This window comes from Myzus persicae, unplaced genomic scaffold, assembly GCF_001856785.1.
Source record: "Myzus persicae strain clone G006 unplaced genomic scaffold, MPER_G0061.0, whole genome shotgun sequence".
NCBI classification, from domain to species: domain Eukaryota; kingdom Metazoa; phylum Arthropoda; class Insecta; order Hemiptera; family Aphididae; genus Myzus; species Myzus persicae.
The window spans coordinates 18,863-29,107 of record NW_019100566.1 but is presented as its reverse complement, the minus strand read 5'-3'; the positions used below and the strand labels follow the sequence as shown (position 1 = coordinate 29,107).

Below are 10,245 nucleotides of genomic sequence, written 5' to 3'. Positions count from 1 at the left end.
ACAAATATTACAAAAATACCCTTTATAACTATTCTTGTTGCATTAAACATTTGCAGCAAAGAAGCATCTCAAAATTTTTATCTTCAAGTCGATTACACCTTGGAGTTAACACCTGAATTGCCCCACTGAATAACCTTTCAACAGGTGCAGAAGACGGTATTGAAGTATTAAATTTAAAAAATAATTTTTTAACTACAGGAAATGAATCCAAGATATTTAGTTCTTTTTTTTTTGAGTTTAAAAAAGATAAAGCTTGAACTCTAGTTAGATTGGAATTTCTAACAGCTAACTCTGGGTTGCTGGAATCATCTTGTGAACAAACACTTCTATAGAATTCAGTATCACTATTGCTATCACTATTATCGGAAGAAGAAACGTATTCTGTAAAATCAGAATTAGAATTCATTAATTTACATTCATTTATAAATAATTGTTTGCATAAGTCAACATATCTAACAGGAATCCAACTACTTTTAAATTTTGGATGACTCATAGCAGCTAAAATAAAATCTTTGCTCTTAGGAGAACTCAAGTTAAACAAATAATCAAACCTTTTTTCAAGACTGACAATCAAACATAAACTTAAAGGCTTACAGTAAATCAAGTGTGTAGATTGAATTAATAAACGCCTTAAAACAATTATAGTCGGAGCAACATATCCCAGAAAGCTGCGTTTTTCACCCTGCAATTTATCTAACGCAACTGCTAATGGCTGCAATATTTTAAAATATTCTTCTAAGAATGTCCATTCTGCAATTTTTAATTTAATTAATTTTAACTCTTCAAATATAACAATAAGTTTTTCTTTAAAAGCTAATATTTTTTTAATTGCATCAAACATAGAGTTCCATCTAGTGATTATTGGGACTGGAAATTTAACATTACAATAATCATAAACCTTGTCCGATGCCACGGTACTTCTACTAAGAAGATTCCAAAAGGAATTTAATTTATTAAAAGTAATTTTAGATATTTTTAAATAATTTTTATCGTCAATTTTTCCAATATCTGTTGTAGCTATCAGATTTAGTGTATGAGCGCAACAAGTTAGATGATTGGGCAAACAAATATTGTTATAATCAGAGTCAGGATTACTTAAATTATTTGATTCCGAAAGCAAATCACCTACATTAGTGTACTCAACGTTAGTATTATTTTCACAGTCACTATTTGAAATATCACTATCAATTTCTAATTCAGAATTAAAGTCACCTGCATTATAAGAATCAGATCCACTAGTAGAAACATTAGAAAAAGTGCGAAAAGCTTTACCAAAATTACTAGCATTATCTGTAATAATGTGAGTAATTTTGGAATTGTTTATTCGGTAAGTTTCAGAGATTTCATTTATGACTTCAGCAATGTTTAAAAAGTTATGACTACCTTTTATTCTTCTGCAACCTAATACATATGAATACCGTTTATAGGTTTTACTATCAATAAAGTGGCTAGTCATCCCCATAAAACTCTTATTATTTGCTCTCCATATATCAGCAGTGTTACATATATAATCTTGTTTATCAATTAAACTAGTTAATGTAGATACATAATTATTATACTTCAGTTTTAACTCTTTAGATATAGTTTTACGGTTTGGAAGTAAAGCTGTGTCAGTAATTCCTGTTAGTTCTTTAATGAGCCGATGAAAGGCTGGTTTTTCACAGGTGATTAAAGGTCGCATTTCTTCAACAATATAGTTGAAGACTAACTGACAAATCTGAAAGAAAACATTAATTATTTGCTTAATTTATTTATTCATTAATGTAGGTAGGCAAGTTACAATAATATCACACTATAGTCTATAAAATACAAAATAATAATTAAAATAGAATACAGTAGGTAATATACAGGGCTAGGATAAAATATGCAACAGCATGTTTTTTTTTGCTACGTCCAAATGGAGTTTTAGTGAGTAATGTCCACGATTTATATTATTCTTATGAAAATGATACTATTTTTATTTTGCATGTTTTTGCATATTTAGTATGATTGAATTTATTGTATTTTAGCCGGTAATTATTCAATTTATCTAAGTATATATAACATCTAAATTTAGTAATATACAATAATTAATAAATATCTATGCATGCGATTTATTAATAAATAATTTTTAATCTAAATTATATTATATTATATGAAAATTAACCAATCACTGATTTATCGCAAAAAATAAATATTTTTTTTGTAACAATTGTTTTGTGTGTAGGAAGTAGGAACCTCTCAATAAAAATATAAAATGCATATTTTTGCATATTTCAAGAAAAAAAACGCATATTTCCTTGTTTTTATTCGCATATAAATCCTAGCTCTGGTAATATGTATAATTTTTATTCAATATGTAAGACATTTTCCAGTATAACAATTAATTAATAACAGTTTATGAATTTTATTTTCTCATAGTAAATTAATAATAAAGCTTATTACTAAAGCCAATAGTTATTAAATATTATCTATTAAATAGGTTGTAAAATATGCTTAAAAAATTACAACAAAAATAAAAATGAGAATTTTTACTGCCAACTGCCAATTATTAAGAAAATCAATCTTATGAAACAGTAGTAGATTTAATTTTTATGCCAGACAGAATAATTAGTTTTGATGTTTTTACTATACTAATGCTCACAGATGATATAATATAAATATATTATATTATACATATTAGTATATTACATATTATTATACATACATATTATATTAAACACTAAATGACTTTGTATAATATACTATATACCCATACAATAAGTAAATTTAACTTACATGATTTTTTGTCATACTGCTTTTAAATGAAGGCAATTTCATTTGTTTAGGAGTTTATACAGACTCAATATTTTGTTTAGGTTTTTTATACAATCTTTTACTCTCTTCAACTTTTGAAAGTATTGATGGATGTTTGAACTATAAAAATAAATATTTATTAATATAAGATTAAGATAGATGTTGGGTAATTTATTATAAAAANTTTTCTTCACTGGCGGAGTTTACATAAACTCAATTTTACCTGATGTTTTTCAGTGGCGGAGTTTACATGAACCCAATTTTACCTGTTTTTTTTTTCTGGCGGAGTTTACAGTAAAAAAAGGTACTTGTGGCGGAGTTTACGTGCGCCCGACTGGAACTGTTGAATGTTGCAATGTATGTGGTTGTTGTTGTGGACTTGGTGTAAATGATTGTAAGTATGGAGAGGGTGGTCCTGAATAATGTGAAGACAGTGAAGATGGACTATAATAGTATGGATGCTGAATATGACCTTTTGGATGTATTCTGATTGGTGCAGGTGAATGATTTATAATAATAGAGTTTCTATGGAGATTGCCAAGTCGTCCTTCATAAATAATGTCGTCAATGAATTTTTTTGCGTACAATTGCTGGTCTGCTTTCATTTTGTCGAACTCTATGCCCCACGCCTTGGCCAGGATTTGTGAATCAGAGGTGGGTTTTTGAAGACGTTGACAAGCCATATCCAATAGTTTAGTTCTTTTAGTTTCTTCATCTGTGGGTGCCTTTCTTTTGGGTGTGAATTTTTTCTTCGGTGAATTGTGTGGTATTATCTGAAAAAATTAAATATCATTAAACATAATATGTCCTTAATCAAAGTATTAATTATTAAAAACAAAAATAAACGTATATGCAGAGTTGGGCAAAATTTTATTTAGATAATTATTCGAATAAATATGTATTCGAATAAAAAATTATTCGGATAATTTTCAGTTATTATTCGAATCAAAATTATTTTGATAATTTCAAAATGTTATTATTTGAATAAAAATTATACTAGCAAAAAATATGTATTGAAATTTAAAATAATAATATAATGGTATTAATATTTTGTAATTGAAGGTACCAACAAATGAAAATGATTGGAAGGCTATATCAAAAGAATTTGAGAAAAGGTGGAACTTTCCTCATTGCATTGGTGCGATTGATGGTAAACACATTACCATCCGAAAACCACCAGGAACAGGCTCCTATTATTTCAATTACAAACTATCATTCAGCATTGTGTTAATGGCTATAGTGAATGCTAATTACGAATTCATAATGGTAGATGTTGGAACCAACGGAAGAGTCTCTGACGCAGGAGTGTTTTCTAATACCGAGTTCTATAAGCGACTTGTAAAAAACGAACTATACATTCCTCAGCCCGATAATTTGCCTAATAGTGATATAAAACAGCCATATGTTTTGGTAGGAGATGATGCATTTCCTCTTATGGACAACTTAATGAAACCATTTAGTAGAAAAAACCTGACTACAGAACAAGCTATTTTCAATTATAGACTATCTCGCGCAAGACGTATTGTGGAAAATGCATTCGGAATATTATCTTCCCGGTTCCGAATATTATTGAAAGAAATTAATTTGTGCCCAGAAAAAGCCACTTTGATTGTTCTAACATGCACTCATTTACATAATTATTTACGAATGAAAAAAGTCGAGTCATACTACCAAGGAGGTTTTGATGTTGAAGATACAACGACAGGAGAGATCTTAAACGCAGACTGGAAATCAGATCAAAGGTTACTTCCTCTACAACAACTTTCTGGGCGAAATATCCCTATATCATCAAAAGAAATACGCCTAAACTTCTCTAAGTATTTCAATAGTGAGCAAGGAGCTGTACCATGGCAGAACGAGAGCATAAAGTAGCTTGTAATAACTCTGTATTTTTTTTAAAATTATTTGTATATTTATTAATTTGCTACACGATTTTTGAATGTTTAAAACACTTTTCAACCAAATATACATTATAATTTAATAATATTATTAGTACCTACGGCCGCGTACATACTATAAATAAATATAAATAACTAAATCACGGTATCGAATCCCCTTAGGGTGGTGTCACACTACGACGGTTACGCCGCACGGCGAGAACCGTACGGTCTAACCGTTCGCCTAGAATGCATACTTATTTACGTGTAGTGTCACACTATACGGTTACACCCATGGTTTAAATATACAAGGTTATTGCACATAGCCAAATTGTTATCAAATAAAAATAAAATGGCAGCGTAAGGGTACGGTCCATATCATAGCATATAATATCATAATATAGCCAGTATACGTCGTCCCCTTACGCTGCCATTTTAATTCCTTAACGTGATAAAATGATATAGTGGGGGTACTATTGCAATAACCTTGTATATTTAAGCCATGGTTACACCGTCGATGACCGTCCGGCGATCCTGGAAACCGTTGGGAGTCACGGTTTCACGGAGCTGCCGTCACGCCGTCGGTAAATGTGAACACATTGTTTCATATCAGCTGTGTCACACTACAACGGCAACGACGTCCGGTAGTGGACTTTAACCACGAACTACTACATAGGACTGGACACTGTATATAATAAGGTGGCTACAGAGTTGTACGGCGGTCGTACGTTCGCTACGTAACTGCACTCTAGTGTCTAGTAGCGATTTTTTTATACTGTGCTGTTGAAAATTCTTTTATGTGATAAGTCGTAGTGACTAGTGATAACAGAACAATGAATAACCATCACATATTCAAAAATTAAAATCAGTACTCAAACTTATTATATTTTATATTTTAATTAATAAAGTAGTAAATATTTATGTAATAAATGCACATTACTACCTACGTTGCTACCAATTTAGAAAGTTTTTTTTTTTTTGCATGGTTTTTTACTTGCTTTTGGTTGGATATACGTGAATATTGTCTCATTCGCATAGTAACATAATAGGTAATTATAAATAAAAAAATTTCATTTTTGTGATTGGTACATGGAAATGCAAGCAAATGTTGGTTGTTTTCTATGAAAAAATCAACAGTTTCTTGAAAAACGTCATAGCTATCACAAAATTGCTCAAATGCCTCCTCTAAACCTATTATAATCTCAAATATTTTCCTATTGGGAAAAATTAATCCTCCTCTTGATTTTATATTGGTTATTGATGCCTCAGGTATTGATCTGTCCCCTAAAATACAAATCAGTAAGTTTTCATTGTTTTTTAATAGTTATTATTTTTACCTTCTTTAAATGCTGATAAACAAATATCACAAGTAGTTCGTTTTATAATTTGTCGAAGTAAATAACCACATATATAATATGTAATTGAGTCTCTTGTTGATGCTATATGATAGTTATGTTCAGCAAAAATGTCATCTACTTCCCAACGTTCTTCTTTTATTAAAGAATCCAATCGACTTTTTAGATGTTTAATTTTATCTTCACGTATAGATTCTTTAGAAGCAAAAATGTCATTGAGATCAGATATAGTTATTTTGGGTGAGTCTGAGGTTTTCAATATTGTACAGTTCCCAGTCTTAGGAGGTTTGAGAATAGAATAAGTTGAAAGCATATGATATACTTGTAGGAACGTTGGACAAGAGGGATGATCATTGGGGCCAGTAGCCTGGCGGACGGTTCCAAAAAATTGCTAAAATAAAAAATATCACTTTCTAAATGTAGGTATTATACTTGCCACTTGGATATTGACTATTGTACATAACTTACCTCAATTTTGTCCTGATTACATTTATTAGTAAGCACATATGAAAAATTACAATTATTTAATAAATACATTGATAGATCAATAGTTGATTGTATTGTAACTCTAAGACCATCTGCTGTTGTCGTAGTTAAATATTGATCTTTTGTAATTTTTTTGTTAATTAAATTTTGCTCCCAAATATTAAGCCAATCTAATGTATTTTCTAGAATCTATTAAAATAAATGAAACAAATTTATACAATTGAAATAAATATGAAATATTGTATAAGTTCATATAAATTAATAACACCTTAAAATCATTGCTATCCTTTTTTATTCCTTCAGCTGGAAATTTTCTATTTAAAGCATCAAAACATTGATTAAAAATACTTGTGAAATTCTCGGTTTCTTGACTGTTTTGGAGACTTGGAATTTTTTCAATTTCTCTATAATATTTAATCCCTTTTTCCATGGATTCACTAAAAACCTAATTTAACAATTTTGTGTACAACCTGTGATTCATTTTAATCTATTTGTATTTTTAATACCTGTGTGGCCAACTTTACAGACATCTTAGATAATGTATCCAGATATAAGTGCCGATCAGTAATTTTAGGACAGACACGTTTGTTGGCAAGTTGTTGCTTGTCAATTTGATGAACATCAATGTAATTGTACCAGCTTACTACCGAATCACTATCTGTACCAATCTTATGTGAATAAAAAGTTATTATATTTTTATATTTAAGTTATCTGGATTCTAATATTTTATCAACCCATTTTGGATTAATAGATTTTTATTTAATAAATGCTTTTCGTACACATTTTAGAAGATGGGGTGCATCGGACAGGACATATATTTTTCGTTTGTTGTCAGATGGATGTGTAAAATAATTATTTACATTATTTATTTGACCACTGACTCCAAATTCCGACCATAGCTTTCTGTTGGTCGCTGCCCCGTCACATACCATACCGTCTACTTTTGCACCTACGTTCTCTAACAGCATAACTGCTTTAATAATCAGTTGGGCTAATACAGTACCTATGAATTAATGTAACAGTAAAAAAGTAAAAGCTAATTTGTAAACATAAATAATTGTTATTGAAATAATAACCTTTAACATTTCCTTTGGATACAAATACACCTATTGGTTGTGAAAAACTACAACCTAAACTTTGGAACAAAAAAACCAATCCATGATCAGCTTTTTCTCCAGAATTATGAGTGTCTATATTATCTCCACCAAAGTCTACTAGACCTGAATAAGTAAGAGAATTTGTATTCACTTCAACACTTTCTCTTAAAAAAATCTCATCAAATACTAAAATGCCATGCTTTTCTCGATCATTCATTGATGTTAATTTCTTTTCCAGAAGCATAAAAAACTTTGTGTCAAATCCACAACCAGTTTTGCTTAAAGATAAATAACGGTGAATTGTTTTAACACTAGGAAGTGGGAGTACTTCTTGCTCATGTAAAAATCTGTAAGTACTAGGTGATCTAGAAAATATATGATAGTTTTGTCTTTATACTACCTATAATATTGTTGTGTCTAGATGAATTATTACTATGATAATAATTGTATACCTTATGTTTAAAAGTATGCACATAAGTAACCAATTCTCTGAATATCTATGACCTTTATGATTTTTTATTTTACTTGATGCAATAATTTCATTTATGACTGCTTTTTGTGATTCATTAACATTAACATTGTCAATATTGAAAGAATTAGTGCTCATTTTTTCTTTTAATGAACTAAATTGAAGTTGTAATTTTTGTACAACAGACCTTAAGCTAAAGTTCATAAATAGTTAATTGATCATTAACAAAAAATAATTAAACTGATACCTATTATTTGCTTTTCTAAGTTGCATCCTTTTTTTATTTATACTTAGCAATGTCTTTTTACTCAAAGGTGTAAGCGATGAATATAATTGTTTTTTACTTTGCCTTCTCAAACATAATTCCTTATAACTTTTTTTAGCTCTTAATATATTTTGCAACCTTTCACACCATTCACATTTACTTTTTTTATTATTTACAAAAATACTGCAATTTTGATGATACCAAATACCATTAAAATCAACATTACCATGTTTCACCTGAATACCTGAGAAAATAACTATAAATAACCATTCAATAAACTAATTTTTGTTTAATTTTTTTACTTACCTGGGTAAAGTGAAAGTGGTACTCCATTACAGATTTGTTTTTTATCAAAATCCATTAAAACATTTTCTATATGTAGCTTTTCCATTGTTTTAAATGCTAATGTATAGCAATGTTTATTATTATTTAAAACTTTATTATCAACATGATATGAAATTTCATGATTCTCATTAAAACATATTTGCTTTTTAATTGTCATTTTCTTTTCTTCAATAATTGATTTTAAACAGCAAAATGCAATTGTTTCTCTATCCATTACAGATACCCAACCTTTTGGTAAGATAATATTGTCATATATATTAATTAAATCAGTAAATGACATTATCTGTAAATTAAAAATGTCTTTAGTGTTCTAAAAAGTAAAATCCTTAAACTTGCAACAACAGTTATATTATAAAGGTACATACAAAATTATTTAATCTTAATTCGTTTGTTGGATGTAAAGGTTCAATTCCATTTTCATATAAACTAGTACTATTAAAAAATGATTAAAGGTTTTAGAGAAAAATTATCTTTGAACATTAATTTGTAGTTTTTAGTACAAAATATAATGGTTGTATATATTACCTTATAATATTTATTGAGGTCATATCTAAAGCCTTTCGACATTTGGGTGTATTTAATGTGTGAATTGATGGTATAGCACCACTTTTTAAAACAAATTTACTCCGGGTTGCCCAAGGCTAAGCAATAAATAGTCAAATAATCAAAAACCAAATACGTTTAAATTAAAGTATGTTTATTGTATATGATTAAGTTAGTATTGATTAATCTAATTAATCAACAAAACTAAGAATTTTCTAAATTTGAAGATTTCTGTTATAATTTACTTATTTACCTGGTTACTATTGCTACTTTGTCCTTCAAATGTTTTAATAATTTCCTCATCACGAAAATGTTTATGACATAAATATGAAACATTTTGGTTATTACCATTCCAATCGTTAACAATATTTGTCCACGATTTACGGATAGATTCATCCTTAGGTATAGAAAATAAAGTAGCATTTTCATTATTACTTTTATTTACTCTACTGTCACATATTAATACAGAACATATGCGACCCATATTAAATAATTTGATGTAAAACAATATAAATAAGATACAACAGACTCATTACCAGTGATTAAATTGGAGGGGGGCACGGGGGGACGAAATATATTTATGTTAATATTTTTATTTTTTATCAGTCTATTTATAAATATTATAATATAATTTGTTCATAAAAGTTAAATACGAAATGTAGTAATTTAGTACATCACTAGATAGCATCACAGTCGCAAACGTACGTAACCGTACAACTTTGTGACCGGTGTCCCTCCCTCCTCCTGCCATAAGAGTCCAGTCCTATGTAGTAGTTCGTGATTATTGGTCTGATACCAGAAAAGTGTGTGTTTATTAAAAACGCGAAAACAAATATAGCTCCACGTGGAGCAACGTGCATGTTATACTAATACTACTTATACTGACGTATAATTCGTTGCACCCATAGGCTGTACATAATCAAGGGATTTATTTTCATTGTAATAATAATTATTTATAGTTAATAATTTCTACGGAATTCAAGTCAGAGTTTGGGCCTTTCCGAGTATCGACCTGACATGCTTGTTGCCGGAC

At 29.1% G+C, this 10,245-nt stretch overlaps 3 protein-coding genes across 3 annotated transcripts; 1 reads left to right on the top strand and 2 right to left on the bottom strand.

Moving 5' to 3' along the window:
* LOC111033420 lies at positions 1-3,906 on the bottom strand. Its single transcript, XM_022314140.1, has 5 exons — positions 3,898-3,906; positions 3,111-3,548; positions 2,818-2,895; positions 1,096-1,717; positions 1-750 (listed from the first exon to the last, which is right to left on the bottom strand). The coding sequence occupies exons 1-5, from the start codon at positions 3,904-3,906 to the stop codon at positions 29-31; spliced, it is 1,869 nt and encodes a 622-aa protein (XP_022169832.1). The 3' UTR covers positions 1-28.
* A 132-nt stretch (positions 3,907-4,038) lies between these two features.
* On the top strand, positions 4,039-4,647 carry LOC111033412. The gene has a single exon (XM_022314128.1). It carries the CDS (start codon positions 4,039-4,041, stop codon positions 4,645-4,647), a length of 609 nt encoding a protein of 202 aa, XP_022169820.1.
* Positions 4,648-7,248: 2,601 nt separating this feature from the next.
* Positions 7,249-9,696, bottom strand: LOC111033405. Its single transcript, XM_022314115.1, has 6 exons — positions 9,466-9,696; positions 9,195-9,310; positions 9,035-9,101; positions 8,631-8,952; positions 8,277-8,568; positions 7,249-7,402 (listed from the first exon to the last, which is right to left on the bottom strand). The coding sequence occupies exons 1-6, from the start codon at positions 9,694-9,696 to the stop codon at positions 7,249-7,251; spliced, it is 1,182 nt and encodes a 393-aa protein (XP_022169807.1).
* Between the last annotated feature and the right edge of the window lie 549 nt (positions 9,697-10,245).

Bases quoted from the DNA above. Each gene is read 5' to 3' on its own strand.
- LOC111033420 (XM_022314140.1), bottom strand. The intron at 2,896-3,110 runs GTCGGGCGCACG...TTATTTTTATAG, and splicing joins TGCAACATTCAACAGTTCCA to TTCAAACATCCATCAATACT. The intron at 751-1,095 runs GTAATCCTGACT...TAAAAATTGCAG, and splicing joins TTCGGAATCAAATAATTTAA to AATGGACATTCTTAGAAGAA.
- LOC111033412 (XM_022314128.1), top strand. From the start codon at position 4,039: ATGGTAGATGTTGGAACCAACGGAAGAGTCTCTGACGCAGGAGTGTTT.
- LOC111033405 (XM_022314115.1), bottom strand. From the start codon at position 9,696: ATGGGTCGCATATGTTCTGTATTAATATGTGACAGTAGAGTAAATAAA. The intron at 9,311-9,465 runs GTAAATAAGTAA...TTTATTGCTTAG, and splicing joins AAAGTAGCAATAGTAACCAG to CCTTGGGCAACCCGGAGTAA. The intron at 8,569-8,630 runs GTAAGTAAAAAA...TTATTTTCTCAG, and splicing joins ACCACTTTCACTTTACCCAG to GTATTCAGGTGAAACATGGT.